This window comes from Chenopodium album, chromosome 17, assembly GCF_948465745.1.
Source record: "Chenopodium album chromosome 17, dcCheAlbu1.1, whole genome shotgun sequence".
NCBI lineage: Eukaryota > Viridiplantae > Streptophyta > Magnoliopsida > Caryophyllales > Amaranthaceae > Chenopodium > Chenopodium album.
The window spans coordinates 36,441,071-36,459,978 of record NC_137850.1 but is presented as its reverse complement, the minus strand read 5'-3'; the positions used below and the strand labels follow the sequence as shown (position 1 = coordinate 36,459,978).

The 18,908-nt window shown below is 34.3% G+C and overlaps 2 protein-coding genes and 1 long non-coding RNA gene across 6 annotated transcripts; 2 read left to right on the top strand and 1 right to left on the bottom strand.

Moving 5' to 3' along the window:
• The first annotated feature begins 1,942 nt into the window (after nucleotides 1-1,942).
• Nucleotides 1,943-7,893, top strand: LOC145589623 (putative 2-carboxy-D-arabinitol-1-phosphatase). 3 transcript variants are annotated; one of them, XM_081646282.1, is made up of 10 exons: nucleotides 1,943-2,427; nucleotides 4,868-4,973; nucleotides 5,075-5,291; nucleotides 5,377-5,495; nucleotides 5,735-5,797; nucleotides 6,295-6,393; nucleotides 6,832-6,885; nucleotides 6,962-7,060; nucleotides 7,188-7,295; nucleotides 7,413-7,893. In XM_081646282.1, exons 1-10 carry the CDS (start codon nucleotides 2,087-2,089, stop codon nucleotides 7,752-7,754), a joined length of 1,548 nt encoding a protein of 515 aa, XP_081502408.1. In that variant the 5' UTR covers nucleotides 1,943-2,086; the 3' UTR covers nucleotides 7,755-7,893. The 3 variants fall into 3 exon arrangements, with proteins under 3 accessions (XP_081502408.1, XP_081502407.1, XP_081502409.1); XM_081646281.1 differs by having other exon boundaries at nucleotides 5,714-5,797; XM_081646283.1 differs by lacking the exon at nucleotides 5,735-5,797 and having other exon boundaries at nucleotides 1,947-2,427.
• A 2,256-nt stretch (nucleotides 7,894-10,149) lies between these two features.
• On the bottom strand, nucleotides 10,150-10,563 carry LOC145588894 (uncharacterized). The gene has a single exon (XM_081645484.1). The coding sequence runs from the start codon at nucleotides 10,561-10,563 to the stop codon at nucleotides 10,150-10,152; it is 414 nt and encodes a 137-aa protein (XP_081501610.1).
• Nucleotides 10,564-13,154: 2,591 nt separating this feature from the next.
• LOC145587868 (uncharacterized) lies at nucleotides 13,155-14,472 on the top strand. Of its 2 annotated transcripts, XR_014101461.1 has the most exons (4): nucleotides 13,155-13,527; nucleotides 13,604-13,702; nucleotides 13,826-13,933; nucleotides 14,024-14,472. It is a non-coding gene; the product is annotated as an uncharacterized LOC145587868 (long non-coding RNA). The 2 variants fall into 2 exon arrangements; XR_014101460.1 differs by having other exon boundaries at nucleotides 13,155-13,702.
• The last annotated feature ends 4,436 nt before the right edge of the window (nucleotides 14,473-18,908 follow it).

The following is an 18,908-nucleotide window of genomic DNA, read 5'->3' as shown; positions in this document are numbered from 1 at the left end:
CTATTTTTTTTTTTTTTTTTTTTTGTTTTTTGGGGAAGTCATATCCTTCTATTACCTCTATAATTTCATCAAACTAGAGTGTACCCGTGCAATGCACGGGATATATATTTTACAGAATGATATTACAAAAAATGTAATACGAAGTAAAAAAAAAATATATTTCAAATTCGCACCAAATATATATATATATATATATATATATATATATATATATATATATATATATATATATATTTTAAATGCGGAAAGTTAAATTTATCTCCCTCCATCTCATAATAATTGACGCAGTTCCTATTTTTGTCCCTTTCACAATATTTGACATGCTACTAAATACGGAAAGATACCACTAATTAAAAAAAATATTTATCACATTTTCTCTCTCCTCACCTACTCCATTCCCACCCTACTTGTTGTTTTCTTGTAATATAAAAATACAAAAGTGAATATTTATATAATAAACAAATGTTTTTCTTAAACTACGTGTCCATCCCAACGTTCCAAGTATTATAGGACGGAGGGAGTATATGGTATCTAACTGTTATATGTGGCTGATCACACCATGTGTCCAATTGTTATTACAGGAGTTATTATTATTAGTATTATAGGGGTTATCCATTTAATGTTATAGAGGTAATTCCGTTAGTGTTATAAGGATTATTTCGTCAGTGTTATTGGAGTTACTTTGTTCTTTTGCAAGCAGCTACATTGATGGTTTGCCGCGCATAAAACATATTGTATATTTTTTTTTGTTGATGATTATTGGATTAACAATAAGGTAGTTATTGAACATTTTTTTAGAAATATCAATCAATGTGCATACCGTACCCGTGCTAATACCTGAATTATATTATACGCGAAAGAAAACAACACAAAGTGAAATGTTGGTAATTATATGAATTCCTTGAAAAAAAATAACCAAAAAAAAAAAAAAAAAATTATTGGGATGGGTAGTAAACATGATGTATACATTTTTTTGTTTCACAAAGTTTCATATGTAGCTAGCCACACTGTGTGGCTAGATTATTTGTTTTGGGGTTACTCAGTCGGTTAAGGATTACTCGAAAAAGGGTCACTCAATCGAAGGTTACTCGGTCGGTCAGAGGTTACTCTGTTAGGGGTTACTCGATCAGGGGTTATTCGGTCAATTAGGGGTTACATGATCAGTCAATCATAGGTTAATCAGTCAAGGGATATTCAGTTAGTCAGGGGTTACCCAGTCTGGAGTTACTTAGTCGAGGAATACTCAGTCTGGCAGGGGTTACTCGGTCAGAAGTTACTCTGACAGGGGGTTATTTGGTTAGTGTTTTGTGTGTGTCAGTCGGTCGGTGTGGCCAGACAGAAAATCGTGTTATTTGATTTTGATATAAAGGTGTGATTAAAAGAAAAACCAATTATTAAATTTTTAATGGAAAATAGTGGATCTTATGGTGGTTGTATTTTTTTTATTTTAAATGAAGTACATATAATTCTAAGATTAATTTTCTAGTATTATGCGGAAAAGTTAAGAAAAAATGTGCAAAATTAAAATAGATTCCTTGTAATTTTGGGGATTGGGGTTTTTAAAAACCAAATTATTGGTTGATATTTTTTTTTTTTTTTTTTTTTTTTTTTGAAAACCAACTTTGGTTGATATATTAAAATAAGTAATTTTTTGTTTTTCATTTTTTTTAAGTAAAATGCATAGTATGTGTGTTATTAGTAAAAATAGTAATAGTGGAAGTTACTTGGAGATTTATTTTTGTTTTTATTTTTTTAAAAAAATGTGGAAGTTGTTTGGAGGATAATGCCAAAAAAAAAAAAAATTACATGAGGATTGAGGGTTTGGAGAAACCTCATTAACTTACTCTTATATTATATAATAGATTTTAATCTAAATACAAGCCATACAGATTTTTTAAAATGCACCCACACGCAATGCTCACAACTTGTTAAGGATAACGTTGAGCGACATTGGTAACCAATTAACCATACGATTTAAAAAATACCGTAACACTTCAAAAAAACAAAAAATAACCAGCAAAAAACCCGAATTTAGCGCCAAAATTAATCAAAAACAAATCCCTAATTTTCTATTCCACACAATCAAATGCTCGCCATTTCTTTCCCTTCTTCCTTCTTGATCATACCAAAATCATCCCAATGTAGAATTTCTTCAGCATTAAACCCTAAATTCTCGACGATTCGATCGTCTTCCTCCGTAAATGATGCAGTGTTGGAAGACAGAGAATCAGAATCTTCGTCGGATTTTCCGGCGATAAAGGCGGCGAAGAGGGTGGTGTTGGTGAGACATGGACAGAGTACGTGGAATGCTGAGGGAAGAATTCAAGGTAGCTCGAATTTCTCTGTTCTTACTACTAAGGGTGAAGCTCAAGCTGAAACTTCTCGCCAGATGCTTCTCGATGATTCCTTTGATGTCTGCTTTACTAGGTATTTTTTCCATTTTCTCGGTTATTTTTTCGATTTTATGGTTTTCATTGATTTTATGTTATAATGTTCGAAAATTAGAATTTCAGGGTTTTTCTATTAAATGGGAAATATTTATATTCTTCAAGTAATCCTTTGATTACTTGAAAACTAGCAATTGATGTTAAAATCACGGTCCGGATAGTAGAATGGTATGATTCTACTGCAGTCCGAATACAGATGACTAAGTGACTTGAATAACAGCCACTTATTGAGTAATCGTGTCGGGTTGGAAATTATTGTAGCATTGTTACTATCCCTGATGATCTAGATGGTTATTTTAGAAGAGTTATTGTCTTGAGTGTGTAACTTGTATTCTCTTTTCATAACTCTATCAAAGTTGGGTTATTTTGGAAAATTTAATCATGAACCATTCTTTTCCTTTTTTTGAAGATGACAATTGTTTTCTTACATTCTAAAACTATACATGTGACTATTATATGGGGACATAACTTTGAAATGCTGAGTAATTGTTTTGATACCTCATCCTCGAAAGTAAATTCAACTAATTTCAACATGTTTTTGAGACAATAGATAAACTTGGTGGACAATGATTAGTGGAAGCTTGTTGCAAGTGCAAAGGGTTCACTGGGGTGTAAATGTAGTCAGAATTTGAAGCGATTTTGAATTTTGTGGTTTTATAGATGGTCAAAGAATATTTTTCATTTTTGATGAGGGACTAAGGTCCTGTTGTTTTAGTAGCCTTCTCAAACTGTATAGTGTGTTATACCACTGACGCTCAAGGCAACAGCAATAGCAATTTGAATCAGCATATGAACTTTGACTAGCTTGTGAGTGTTATGACTGTTCCCAGTCAGGAGGAGCAGAACACCTTGCAAACTTCTACCCTTTTTGTAAACTTTTCTTCATTCTTCAGTATCTATCATGTAACCTTATATACAGCTATACGTATCTATAAGAAAGGAAGACTAATTTAGTCAATTATGCATGAACTGTTTAATATTGCAAATTTGATTCTATTTATCTAGGGCATGAAAAGACTTAAATTTGAGAGTCAATCTAAGTGTGCTAACTCTGTGATTGAGTGAACATAATGCTGGTTTGGAATTGCATCTTGACTAACTCAGCTCATATGAATCATAACTAGGTCAGCCCTATTTGATCTACAAAGCATATATTCAATCCAAAGAGAGTGCATCAGGCCCTTAGTTGATCCCTTCTCTTGTAAAAAAACATATTCGCCCAATCATACTCCCTTTTTCCATAATGCTAAAACCTTGTTGGTTTAATTCTGCTCATCAATTACGCAACCTTAACATTTTTTAAAAGTCGGCTAGGATAAGTACTGTGGGGTGCATTAGCTGTAGCTTGAGAGTCTGCCACTGTCGGAATGTATATCGTCCCAGAAGCAGACTAGTCAAGTACTGAACAGCAACAGATCATAGCAACAAAAAAACACCTCCATTGATGAAGTACACCAAATCCAGAAGTAGACTTACGGCACACATATTAGCCATTTCACTCATATTGATGCATCCAAAAATACCAAACAGGCTCACAACACTATCATAAGAATGAAGCCGCAATGTCTCAATAACGTTGACAGGAAAACTAATGCTCCTACATTACGCGGTATTGAATTTTGTGATTTTGGTTTTGATCTAGAAATGTCTTTGGATAGGTAGATAGGGTAATTTTGTTCTTGTTACTCTTCAAATCAATGATTGGTTGGGTAGCTAATATTGCTGATGAACGGATCATAGGAGCAGGAATTAGTGTTGCTTGTAACGGTTTTTGGATCCTGTTTCCTGTCTTGCTGCAATGCAACATACCATGTGTAAACTGCTTTGTACATTTCCAAACATGCACGTCTTTTGTTTAGGGGGGGTGGGGGGGGGGGGGGGGTGGTGGGGGAGTGGCAGCTTGGGTGAAAGGTAGAAATTATGATTGACCGTGAAATTCAAAGTCACCCTTGTTCAAATTTGGGTACAAGGTCATAAGGATTGTGTATTATGGTATCAGGGTCAAATAAGGATTTTACAGAAGTTCCACGAGCTTAATCTCTGATAAGAAGTGTTTGGTATTTTAGACTTTGAATGAACTGTTTGAGTAATATGGTGGTAATAACTAATAAGCATAGGTTGTTTAGGTGGTGATTGGTTAATTCTGAGGTCAAAGCTATAGTGAGTGCCACAAAGACAGTAAATGATGGGATATGGCCAGCGATAAAGTCAAAATTTTGAGGACATAGGCTTTCCCGTCTTTTGCCTTTTTATCAATAGAAAGCATTTTGGCTATGAGGCTTGAGGTGTAATATCAGAAGCAACATGGAATTTGTTAAATGATATTGTCCCAAAATCTGAACAACCACAATCTTTTTTTGCCATTTTTCTGCTCTCAGTTTGAGGTTATTTCCTGACTGCTATATATTTTGTTGCTGCAGTCCTCTGACTAGATCAAAGCGAACAGCTGAAATTATTTGGGGTAACCGTAAGGAGCCAATGGTCCCAGATGTCGACCTGAGGGAAATAGACCTGTATTCTTTTCAAGTTGAGTTTGACTTTCCAGTTTAAGTAGATGGAACCTTCAATAAAATTTGGATTGTCATGATCCTGTAACTCCAGTTATTGATGCATTTGATTGTCTGTAGGGGCTCTTAAAACATGAGGGGGAGGAGAAATTTGGTACTGCATTTCGTCAATGGAAGCTAGATGCTCCAAACTTTGTCATAGATGGTCATTATCCTGTCAGGGAGTTGTGGACACGTGCCAGAAGCTGTTGGGACAGAATTTTAGCTCATGAAAGCAAGTCAGTACTTGTTGTTGCTCACAATGCCGTGAATCAAGCTCTTGTTGCAACAGCAATTGGTAAATTTTTATTTTCTTGTGTGATGTTCAGATATACATACGCATGTTATCTAAATTCTTTTGTCATGTCTTTTTCTCTAATTAGGATTAGGAACTGAGTATTTCAGAGTTTTACTTCAGAGCAACTGTGGTGTGAGTGTGTTAGATTTCATTCCTCAGGCAGAGGGCAAGTCTCCATATATCTGCCTTAATCGTTTAAATCAGGTACAGAAGCCTTACATTCGACTGTGCTACGGCTCTTTATTCTAGTTTAATTTCCTTTGGTCAGTGAGCCTTTTGTTTGTAGTTCAGTAAGTAATTGACGTTTTACTTGACATATTGTCCAGAACATGCTTTATTTTCTCTTATTGCTAATAGTTTTGCTTGTTAAAAACAAGGAAGTATTTAGTAAATTGCTATATGAAATCGTCTAATTTCTCCAGTCTTTCATCCTTTGCCTCCAGCAAGCTTTGAACGCCTTGGGCTTTGTGATGGACATTTGGGCAAAAAACATGCCAAGGAATGCAGTAAATCCCCTTGAATCTCATTAGGTCTAGTAGTATTGTGGCAAATGTCAAATTTAAGAAAGGCTGTATTGTTTTGTACTGAAGTAAATTGTACTTAACTTTTCTAAACTGGAATGTAATTGAATGTAAGCATTAGTTGCATTGAACTGAATCGAACTAAAGTGAACTGACCTTACTTTTTGCCCTTTAATTTTATTTAGTTGAACTGATTTAATTAATATTTTTGAATTGAACTGAATTTGAATTAGTAAAAGTAATCTAAAATACATCTCAAAGCTCCTCAGAATTGCTGGAGAAACATGTTAATTTGGATTTTGTTTTAAGCAATAACTTTCATGCAATCCTTTCTCCTTTGCACTGTCTGAAACATGAGTGCATTATTATTCGTACATGCGATCATTGTTTAATTGTCATTTCGTTGATGAAGCTCTTCTTCATCATTGATGATTATTAAGTGGATCTATTTTATTTTATGACGTGTAATGGTTGTACTGCAGACTCCTAATTCACCTATTGCTGCTGGAAGTTCTGCAGGTCGGAAAGCCAATAAGCGCATCATCCTAGTTTCTCATGGATCATTAGTGAACAATGAGGAGGTGCGCAAGTAACTTACTACTCTGTATATCTGTGCATCTGTTTCTCATCATTATAAATAAGGATATAACTAAGATCGTATGAATTCCATGCAGTTGAACTTAAAGCTATACATAAATTTATTGCGATTCAAGCAAGCAAATGCTTGTAATATGGTTTTCCAGATATGATGTTTGGAAAAGGCTACAAGATAGTATATAATATATCAGCTGACCTGGCAGTTAAGAAGCAAATACTAATTGGGTGTTCATATGCATATTTTCTTGGGAGCCATGGGAGGTGTAGAGAAGGCTTCTAAATCTTTAAATCATCAAATTCTGTTCTGTTTCACCCTGAAATTTCATCATAGTTGATTAAATTTAAAGATGTCTAGTCTCTAACAACTTTTGTAGGTCTTTTCTGAAAATATAGTTCTGAACTTCAGTTAATTTTTTCGACAGGCTAATCTCTCTCTTCTAGGAAATCAACCTTTGAGCACGCTTGGCCGTATCCAGGTGACCCAAACTTGATTGCCTCATGTCAGGTATTTATTTATGCTTGTTACATAAACTGATTCTTGAATGATAACAGTCACAGAAAACTGCAGAGCTACTTCTTGATTTGAAAGTGGATACAGTAGTTAGCAGCCCTGGAAAGACCTCAATGGAGACAGCACAAATCATATCCAAGGTAAGCTGATTGAATTTTTCGAGGCCATTATCTCTATTTCATCTTTCTTCACGTCATTACATGTACTAGTTTTTATTCTGCATTTAAGAGATGCAACTACTTACCTCGATCTGATTCTTTTAATTAGATTCAAGAAGCTGCAGAGAGCTTAGGAGTTGATAGTGTACCCCGACATGTGGATGTTAAAGAGATGAAGGCCCTTGCTGTGGAAACCATGCTTGGCCACTTAAAACAAGTAAGCATCCATGAAAGAAAATGAAGGGAAAAAAAAAATGAGGGCTGCAATGCAAGTCATGCAACAGAAATTTTACAGTTTCTAATTTCCTATCTCTTCCTCCACCGTTAATTACAGGGAGCAGTTGTCGATTCAAAACTCCTACCAAATTTTAGTCCTGTATGGGATCAGACAAGAAAAGTATGGCAAACTCTATTAGATGAATTATCCGGTCCTTCAGAAGTGGTGGTTGTTGTTGGACATCCGACTCTTCACATTGCACTGATGACGCATTGCCTGAATTTATCGAAACGGTGGCTGGGGTCGTTCCATCTCGATGAAGGTAGTATTAGCGTCATTGACTTCCCGGATGGACCAAGTGGAAAAGGCATTATTCGATGCATGAATTATACTGCCCATTTAGGAAGATGGTCAGTTCCCATCACTAAGCCAACATTGGATGAGGAAGATATGAATTAATTGTATCTTTGTATAGTGTGATTATTGCATAGACGCGAATACATATACGGATATACTGTTATCAACCAATGTTATGTAAAAATTGTGTCATTGCGTACCAAAATTAAATTGTGATATAGTTTTGTGTCATTCCTCTCTATCTAGCTTTCTTTACTCTTTCCACTATTTCTTCTTTCATATGAGAGGATAGAAAGAGCACCACCTAAACTTATGAAGAAAATGCCTTACTGAGATAGCTTGTACTCGTATTATTTTAAAGTTTCCCTTCTTTCAATCCTACACAAAGTCACAAACGGAGAGATGCATCCTTTAGTCAGACAATGACCACAGAACACCCATCACCTTAATTTTGTTAGCAGAAGAGAAGAGGATATATCCTTACTAGATGTGAGCTTGATTGCTCCCGGAATCATGACACGGCAACTTCTACCGGCATAGAATTTCAAAGGCAAAGACATGGCAATGCCATAGTTGAGTATATATAACATAAGTCTAAAATACTGGCAAAAGTCCAGCCTTAGATAGTCATTGCTTTTTAGAACAAGCCAATTTAATTAGCAAGAAAACACTCCATTTCTTTTGTAATTTGTACAATACTACAGCAGTGATTGTTTATATATGATTCCATAAAAAGATACCGCATTGCTCTTGACGGGATGCAAATCATGCAACGATCAAAATCAGTTTGGTTAGCTTTCAAGTTAGCTCTTAAAAGCAACTATAATCCTTATCACTCTAGTCACATCGCTAATCTATACTCTATATTACATTCCTACACTACGAACATGACAACTACTTTCGGATGAAGGAAGTATATATCTTGCAAATATGTTGAACCAAATCAACCCAAGAATCAGAATGTTTAGTGTTTGTTCATAACAAAGGCGCTCTTTTCGAAACCCCTTTTCTGCTTCTCATCCTCGTATTAGCATAAACAGAATTACCCTTGTGTGTATGCTTTTGTAAAGTACAGCCTTCCATATTGCTTGAAGAAGGCAGGATCTCAATGATCTCTATTGGGTATGGCCCAAATTTTATAAGCCCATTGTTTTGATGGAGTATTTTGCATATTTTAGATGCTTCCAGAATTATCAAGCAAGGTCATTACTTGCTCAATTGCTCATGATTTCTCTAGAATAATAACATACTTGAATGTTCTAGAGCATTATACATACATTGGAAGCAATTAGAATATAGTACATGATTCGTAAATTTTCTAGAATATTATGGATACAAAAATGATGGAGGAATTTCTAAAATATTCCGGCCATTTCTTCCAAGCTCCATCTCCACCTATAAATATAGGTCATGAGCATTCAATCATTGAATACAACACAACACAAGAAGCCATATCATATACAAGTCTTCCTACATACTGCATCTCCTTGTACTATTTACCTTTTTTACGAATCCACTATTCCTACTTTGTAATACTCCTTAAGAGAGTAATATAGAGAGAGTCATATTGTAATATAAATCCTTAAAAGGATACTTGTACTCTCCTATTTTCAAATAGTGGAATAAAAGTGATCGTCGTTACACAATAGTGTGTCTATTTTTAGTACTTATTTTGCCTTTATCTTTCTTCTAATTATCTTATCAATCTCTACATCTTTAATTTGCTTCCGGCTGTGCACTCACTAATCCTAACAATCTCATCAATCACTATAGGTCCCCTGCATAATCCAGATTGAATACAATGTCAATTGTCAAAGATAACAAATAAATGCCAAACAAAATGTTGTATAAAACACATAAGAATAGGAAAACATACTACATTACTATCCCAAATAAGCAACACAGTGTTACAGTCCCGAGGAAAGTATAAGGGGCGGAGGGAATATTAATAACACAAATTACCTATGAGAGGGCATGGAGACAGGTGTGTGACCCTGTGAAAGTCACTGTGGAGGTGACCAAAGAGAAAAACTAGGGTAACATGAGAAGCACCAATCAGACCAGGTTGCCATTGTTTAGCAAGAAAGAAAAGAAGGGAAGGTGGTGTGAATGAATTTGTAAGAAAATAAGAGAAGTTGATGTTTTAGAGTCTATTTATAGTGTTTTTTCTGAAAAATTAGGGTTGTGGCCGAGCTTCCGAGCATGGAAGGAGCATGCCTTCCGAGCATAGAAGCTCGACCAAGATGCCAAGCTCGCAACTGCTTTGAGTCTACATTTATGGTGTTTTTTTTCTTCGGTTTATGAACTTTATAATCACATTTTCCACTTCTTTTTTTTTTTGGTTTTTTTTGTTTATTTTTTTTAATATTTTTTTTTTTTTATATAGGAGAATTCTATTGAGAATATTTTCATTTTTTTTTCTTTTAATTTTTTTTTTTTTTGAAAGCAAGCATCAATTTCATTAAAGGAGGTCAATTTCCGACAAAGTTGTGAGGCTTTAAGGAAAAGGACCGAGGGAAACAAACTCATTACAACCACTAATGTCCCATCTTGCTACACTATGAGTTAGCGTATTACTGGCTCGCTTAACATGGGTAAAAGAGAAAGAACTAAAACATGGAATCATCTTAATTATATCATCATAAAGTAAGTGAATAGGGGAGAAACCAACAGCCTTCGTTTGTACAGCTCGCACAACTGTCACTGCTTCACTTTCAAGGTGGATGTTCGTATAACCAAGCCTTCTTGCCACACTCAATCCAAATAGGCAAGCAGCAGCCTCCACGGCATCCACACACCACCCCGCAGACTCTTCACGCACTGCAGCAGCAAGTAAAGACCCCTGTTCGTCCCTAATAATCACACCCAACCCCGTTTTTGCCCCAAGGTGAGCATCACAATTCACCTTCATAGCGCCAGCGTAGGGGCAGCTCCACGCTTGTTAATTCACTATTTAAACGATTAATATCTCTAATTCTTGATATTTAAAAATTATAAAAAAAAAAGTGAATATTAATATAGAATATACTATCTCCGATTTTTTTTTTAAGTTGCAATTTTGGAATATTTTATATCTCACAAATAATACCCCAAAATTGCAACTAAAAAAAAATCGAACGTAGTATATTGAGACGATTCAAACAAGCTTGCACTTGACTATGCTTATCGTAGCTAATACTGTCAAAACAGTTTGACAGTTTGGTTTGAAATCGGTTCAAGCGCCTTACGAGTTGGTTTCGGTTCAATTCAAATTATTATAAGTTCGGTTTGATTTCGGTTTATTCTTGAGCGTTTTTAATTCGATTCGGGTTGTAAGCGGTTTGCGTAAAGACCGGTGCAGCCTGTTATCGGTTCGGTGTAAACGGTTTTTACTCCGTTTCAAACGGTTTCAAATTGGAAACGGTTTTGGGTTAGAAACGATTGAGTTCTTTTTCAATTTGGTTCGTTAACGGGTTCATTTCAGTTCGTTAACGATTTTAGCAAAGCAGAACAGGTGTCGGTAGATTACTAATACTCAATAGAGAAGATTTGAACAGAGCATTGTAAAACAGATCAGACCACAACAAACTCTAAATGGCTTAAGTTACTACATCAAATCAACTTCCCTATTTGAAATATATTTTTTCTTATATTATATATTTAATTATTTCTAACATAAAATACATCCCGTGCATTTTGCACGGGTACACTCTAGTATAGAACAAATTAAGAGCATATTAGCTAATCAAACTGGGGTCAAATTAAGAACCCCTTTTCTTATTTGTGTAAATTAATGGGAAAAATTGCTTGAATTCATTAATTTTCCAGTTTTTAGGATATGGGTATCTTAAATTTTCAGGTGGTATATAGAGAAATTTGTAAGGGTCAACGGCAAAAGGAAGAATGTGTTGTTGAGTGGGAGAAATACAGGGAATGCCTTTCTGTATGTACATTTCATCTTACAGTATTATAACTAATTATTATATGGTTGAGTTTATGATATTGTTTTTGGAGTGATAGTTCAAAGTTATTTAGATTTTAGACTATTTTTACAGTATTATAATTATTATATTTTTGGGTTTGACTGTTTGATGTGTGTATTGTTAATTGGCAGCAACATTTGGAAGATAAGAAAAGCCACATTGTTTTGAACTGAAGTAAATTGTACTCGACTTTGAAGTGAACTACTTAATATTTTTGAATTGAACTGAATCCAAATTAGTAAATGTAATCTAAATTACATCCCAAAGCTCCTCAGATTTGCTGGGGAAACATGTTAATTTGGATTTTGTTTTAATCAATGACTTCCATGCACCTCCTTACTCCTTTGCACTGTCCAAAACATGAGTGCATTATTATGGTATTATACAAATTTAGTATCTAGCATGCTATAAGTGAAGTTCCACTGCGCGATCATTGTTTGATTTTCATTTCCTTTATGACGTTCTTTTTTATTATTGATGATTATTAAGTGGATCTATTTTATTTTATTTCATGTAATGGTTGTACTGCAGACTCCTAATTCACCTATAGCTGCTGGAAGTTCTGCAGGTCGAAAAGCCAGTAAGCGCATCATCCTAGTTTCTCATGGATCATTAGTGAACAATGAGGAGGTGTGCAAGTAACTTACTACTCTGTATATCTCTGTGCATATGTTTCTCTTCATTATTTAATAAGAATATAACTAAGATAGTATGAAATTATGGGACAGTTTTCAAATGGCTACAATAAAATTGTGGCCATTATATTAAAATAAATCAAAACCATTCATTTATATTGATTAATGTGAACCGTTGATATGGTTTAGTTTTATATTATTAAAAAAAAAAAAAAAAAATTGTCCAAAAAAAGAATTGTAAAAACTACCACGATTAATTTCTTCCTTATTGATTAGTTCGTATTTTTTTCCATTTACTTCTCTTCAATGATTTAATCTTTGCTTGTGATACTGGTTATAATAATTTGCTATTGGCTCCAAGTTCAACCATTGTTGTCTTCTTAACTGTAATTTTTCTTAAATCTACCCTTTGCTTTACTCCTTATGCCATTAGCTTCTTATCCCTTGAATAATAGTTGGGAGCAAATATAACAGTTTAAATTTATTTCTCGTTTCTTGAGTATGTGCGGCGAATCTTGCAATGGATGGGAATATGGGATAATAAAAGCCACATGTCTGTTTTTCTATGTGCTTTTTGCGCATAGTGATATACTGATATGGCATTAGATCAGATCAATTGTTGTCTCTGAATCTGCATCCAATTAGAGTTGCTTGAATTTTTTAAATTACTGAGAAAGAAGAAATTGATAAGATTAAGATCAAAAACCGATAAGAATGTGATAGTTTTAGAAAAATCTTTTTCAATTTTTTTTTTCTTAAGAAAATAAAAAGTATCCATATCAACGGTTCACATTAATTAATAGAAATTAACGACTATGATTTGATTTAATACAATGGCCACATTTTTATTGTGGCCATTCAAAAGTCATCCGAAATTATGAATTCCATGCAGTTGAACTTGAAGCTATACTTAAATTATTCAAGCAAATGCTTGTAATATGGTTTTCCAGATATGATGTTTGGAAACGTCTACAAGATAGTATACTCCGTATAATATATCAGCTGACCTGGAGATTAAGAAACTAATAGTGATTGGGTGGCAATATGCATATTTTCTTGGAAGGTGTCGAGGAGGGTTCTAAATCTTTATAAATCATCAAATTCTGTTCTGTTCACTCTGAAATTTCATCATAGTTGATTTAATTTAAAGACGTCTAGTCTCTAACAACTTTTGTAGGTCTTTTCTGAAAATTAAGTTCCGAACTTCAGGTAATTTTTTCAACAGGCTAATCCCTCTCTTCTACAAAATCATCCTTTGAGCATGCTTGGCGCATTCAGGTGACACAAACTTGATTGCCTTATGTCAAGTATCTATTGATGCTTGTTACATAAACTCATTCTTGAATGATAACAGTCACAGAAAACTGCAGAGCTACTTCTTGATTTGAAAGTGGATACAGTAGTTAGCAGCCCTGGAAAGGCCTCAATGGAGACAGCACAAATCATATCCAAGGTAAGCTGATCGAACTTTTCGAGGCCATTAGCCCTATTTCATCTTTCTTTATGTCATTTCATGTACTAGTTCTTATTCTGCATTTTAGAGATGCAACTACTGACCTCTGATTCTTTTTATTAGATTCAAGAAGCTGCTGAGAGCTTAGGAGCTGATAGTGTACCCGGATATGTGGATGTTAAAGAGATGAAGGACCCTGCTGTGGAAACCATGCTTGGCCAGTCATAACAAGTAAGCATCCATAAAAGAAAAAGAAAAAAAAATGCAACAGAAATACTACATTTTCTAATTTCCTATCTCTTCCTTCACCGTTAATTTCAGGAAGCAGCTGTCGATTCAAAACTCCAGCCAAGTTTGTTGGATGGACTTGGAAATAGAATGCTTAGTCCTGTATGGGATCAGACAGGAAAAGTATTGCAAAATTTATTAGATCATTTAGATGATTATCGGGTTCTTCAGAAGTGGTGGTTGTTGGACATCCAATTCTTCACATCACACTGATGACACATTGCCTGAATTTATCAGAACAGTGGCTAGGGTCTTTCCATCTCGATGAAGGTATTAGCATCATTGACTTCCCGGATGGACCAAGTGGAAAAGGCATTATAATTCGATGCATAAATTATACTGCCCGTTTAGGAAGATGGTCAATTCCCATCACTAAGCCAACATTAGATGAGGAAGATATGAACTAATTGTATTCTCTATATAGTGTGATTGTTGAATAGATGTGAATACAGAATACATATTCCGTTCTCAAACCAATATAATGTAAAATTGTGTCATTGCATATCAAAATTTGATTGTGATAGTTTGTTCCCCCCCCTCCTCTTTAATCAGTTTCCAAATATAGCAAAAATACCTATTCATCGGTATGTAAATCGAAATATGTGTACAAACATACGAGTAGTGTGTACTCTGAAATCATGTTGAGGCAATCAGATGATTCAGATCGTTACTAGTATTAACTAATCAACTGAGAGTACTTAACTAAATAAGTAGTCATATAAACCCTAATATTCACTAAAACCCGAGAAAAGAAGTTACATTAATACTAATATATTCAACCAAATTAACCCAAGAATCAGAATAGCTCAACCAAATTAACCCAAGAATCAGAATTGTTAATGTGCTTCATCAGAACAAAGACGCTCTTTTCGGAACTCCTTTTCTGCTTCTCTTCCTCTTATAAGCATAAACAGAATCACCCTCAACACAATCACCCCCAATCTTGATTTCCGAAAAGCCCCTCTTCTTGTTGTTGTTCTTCATCTTCTTCCTCAAAGAATCACCCACATTTTGTTGCTCCATGATAACCCTCATCATATCGAGTTCTTCCCAATCTTTACTGCACTCGACTTTGCACATAATTGAACAGAACAATGAACAAGTGCCAATCCATATCCACAAGTAATACAACTCCCAGGAATTCCAATCAAATTATGACGCTTCTTAGATGATCTTGATTTAATAAAATAAACATCAGTACTATTAACGATGTAACATTGAATCTTAGTAGCATCCAAAATATCAGACCCTAAACTCAATATATCTTGTTTTGTGTAGCAATACTGATAAGTATTCTTCTTTGTTCTAAAAACTCTGTGATCTTTATGCTCTGCTTCCACTTCTATTTCCGTAATTGAATTTCCGCCACATTTAACACAAAAATACGCCTTTTGTTGGTTTTTGCACTTGCATTCCAGTGTTGAATTCAGCATGAATTAAAGAAGACAACAATTGTGATTTCTCCATTTTCTTTATGTTTTCCTCTGTTTTTTTTTTTTTAATGGAGAAAAGAAGGCTTGGCATTCAAGGTTCCTATTGTACAAAACAAGGAAAATAAATACAAGCATAATTTCTCTTTTTTTTTATTTTAAAAAAAAAAAAAAAATAGTGAAATTTAATTTTATCTTTTATTCTATGATAAAGTGTAATTTTATCTTTTGTTAAACAAGTGTAATTTCATCTTTTTGTAGTGTGTATATATATATATATATGATTATACTTCATTTACATTTTAATTAAGGTGATTTTTTTTGTTTTTTGTTTTTTTTAAACAAATGTGATTTTGAATCATGATGACTTATGAATTTCTATCCAAATAATTAAATGATACGGAGTAATAATTAAGAGAAACCAAAATGTGAATTTTTTTTTTATTGTACGGAGTAACTGTGATGATTTCTGATGAAATTTACGTATATATCTGTGTTTTACCGAGGTTATTTTCCTTTTGTCTTATTAGTGTGATTTTTGGGATTTTTTTTTTTTTTTTTTTTTTTTTTTTTTTTTAAAGGGGAAAGTAGGAGAATTTAGTCCCTCTTCAAATTAGAAACTTAGAATGGAACCGGCCGCACTTAGAATACATGCTATGTGGCTATTTGGGTTGCCCGAGAGATTTGAGATTTCAGGGATTAGGAAATATTGAGTTAACACAACAAATGGACCCTTAATTGTTGATTTTTTTTACCGTTTAAGTACTCAATTTTTTTTTTCACTGTCTGGGTACTCTTATCCTATTTTCGGCAAAAAAAAATTAATTCACCCAAAAGAATTGAGTACCCTTAGTTAAAAATTGAGTACCTTGAGTTAACTTGTGGAACCCACAAAAAAAAAAGCATGGCTTTCTTTCTTCTTCCTCCCCTGTTCATATTCTTTTCCTTTTCTGGAAAATTGTCACGAAGTTTGGCGAGGAAAAGGCTTGGATTGTAGCCAAATTTGGGGAAAAAACCAAGAATCTCAACTATTTTTTGAGGTATGTATGATTCTTCAGTTATTTACTTGTTTTTTACTTCTTTATTTCGATTATTTAGGGTGTTTGAATAGTGTAGTTTTGCAAGTTAGGGTTTATAGTTTATGGGTTGAGAACGACAGTGCAATGGTGATTTGTTGTTGTTTTTTCGATTAATTTGTGCTTATGATGTATTATATTGTTGCTATGTGTGATTGATTTTGTTGAATTGTGGGTAATTGTTGTAGAAATTCCGCTAGGGTTTGATCATAAATGTTTTTGTGCGTCGCAAAACAGGGGAAGTTTTGCTCGAAAATTTTATGGGTGAATGTTGCAAATTTGGTTGTTTTTGTTGTCAATTTGAAGTCGCTAACTTTAGACTATGGTCAGTTTAATTTGTTTAGGCAAAAATGTTCTAAGGGAGGTTCTTGAACACAGATTGGGGAAGGATATTTGTTCTTGAGAAAGCTGGATTGATTTTCTGTATTTTTTGTTCTGAATTTTTTTTTTTTTTGGGGAAATCTTGCTTTAAATTTTGCATTACTGATATGTTTTTTTTTTTTGGGTGAAGAAGGTTATTTTTATGGCTTTTTTTGGCTCATGTAAACCCAAATTAATAGCCACTAATGAGTAATGACTAGTTTTATTTTGGAAATCAGGTTATTTTAATTTTTATTTGCATTTAATTTTTATTAAATTTAATTAGTATTTAATTACATATTGTTAAGGGTGAGTTAAAGGTAAGCTAGTTGGCCGGAAAATAGGTTTGAGTACCCAAAGAGTGAAAAAAGCGAGAATTGAGAGCCTGATTGTGATGTTAACTCGGAAATATTTTGCACATTGATATTAGAAAAATTGTCAAAAATAATACACAACCTTTGAACAATCCGCCAAAACAAGTCAACCATTAAATTATTTCTAAATAATATAATCTTTATGGGTATCCGCTTTAAACAAGATATTTTACCTTAAACCTATATAACCGGGTTTTTTTTTTTGATAAAATCATATAACAATTTGATTAACTCCTAATTAAAACATTAATTGTGGTTAATTTTTTAATAATTAAATTTTTTTGAAAAAAAAATAAAAGACCCATCTACCCCTCATCCCCTGCCATCAGACACTAGACCTGACAATTCTGACCCAGACCTGATGACCCCACCCGAATGACCCGACCCTTGACCCGAAAATAGTGACCCGAAATTGACCCAAAACCCGAATCAACCCGACCCAACCCATACCCGACCCAATGTGGAATTGACCCGACCTTAACCCAAAACCTGAAATGAACCGACCCAAAACGACCCGACCCGAAGTTGACCCGAGATCCGAAATGACCCGACCCGAAGTGACCCGAGATCCGAAGTTGACCTGATACCCAAAGTGACCCGACTTTTAACTTGAATTAATTGACCCAAATACACTCGAAACCCAAAGTGACCCGAACCAAAATTATCTTATACCTTAAATGACTAAATTCTATTTAAGCTAAAGACTTGACCTGAGCAAACCGAAATAGAAAAAAACCACAATCAAACTGACTTAATTTTTTTTTTATTAATTTGTAATGTGTAACAGTGTAAGTAATTTACATATTTTGAGCATTACTTTTCTCGATTTTTTTGGCCTTTTATCTCTATAAGTTATTAAAAAATTGTAAAATGATTGAAATTTAACGACTATTCAACGAAGTTTGTCCATAAGATTAAAAAAATTAACTAAAGCCCGAAATAAAAGTCACAATTCTCACAAGTCTAGAAAAAAAATAATAGTACAGTAATAATGCGTACATAACATAATGTTCGATACCAAATGATTACAAAATAATCTAAAGTCAAACAATTACTGTATTCCATGAAAAATGTAGCCTTAATAAATATAGTGAGTTTCTCGTCAAAATATATATATATATATATATATATATATGTATATATATATATATATATATATATATATATATATATATATATATATATATATATATATATATATATATATAGAGTTGAATTTAACCCAATGCATCGACCCGAAGTTGACCCGAAAATTGGACTCGAAGATTGACCCGACCCGAACTGACTCGACCCAAAAACTGACCCGACCCATACTTGACCTAACCCGAAATGTTGACCCGAAACCCGAAACCCGACCCGACCTGATTATCAGTTGACTTGAAATCAACCCGAAACCCGAAATGACCCGACCCGAACTTGACCCGATAACTGTTTGGCCCGAACTTGACCCAACCCGAAATGACCCGATCCATACCCGACCCGAATGACCCATTTGCTAGATCTATCAGACACCCTCACTCCAGTGATTGGGCCACGTCGGCAACTCGGCACCTAGCCTACACCGCCAGCGTCCGGCGATCGGCGACCCTATCTACACACTCCTTTCCTTTCTCTCCCCCACCCTCACCAAGCTGGCACCGTATAACCACCTCCACCTTCACCCCAAACCGATTGACCA

Bases quoted from the DNA above. Each gene is read 5' to 3' on its own strand.
- LOC145588894 (XM_081645484.1), bottom strand. From the start codon at position 10,563: ATGAAGGTGAATTGTGATGCTCACCTTGGGGCAAAAACGGGGTTGGGT.
- LOC145589623 (XM_081646281.1), top strand. From the start codon at position 2,087: ATGCTCGCCATTTCTTTCCCTTCTTCCTTCTTGATCATACCAAAATCA. The intron at 5,496-5,713 runs GTACAGAAGCCT...TAATTTCTCCAG, and splicing joins GCCTTAATCGTTTAAATCAG to TCTTTCATCCTTTGCCTCCA. The intron at 5,798-6,294 runs GTAAATCCCCTT...GTTGTACTGCAG, and splicing joins AAAACATGCCAAGGAATGCA to ACTCCTAATTCACCTATTGC.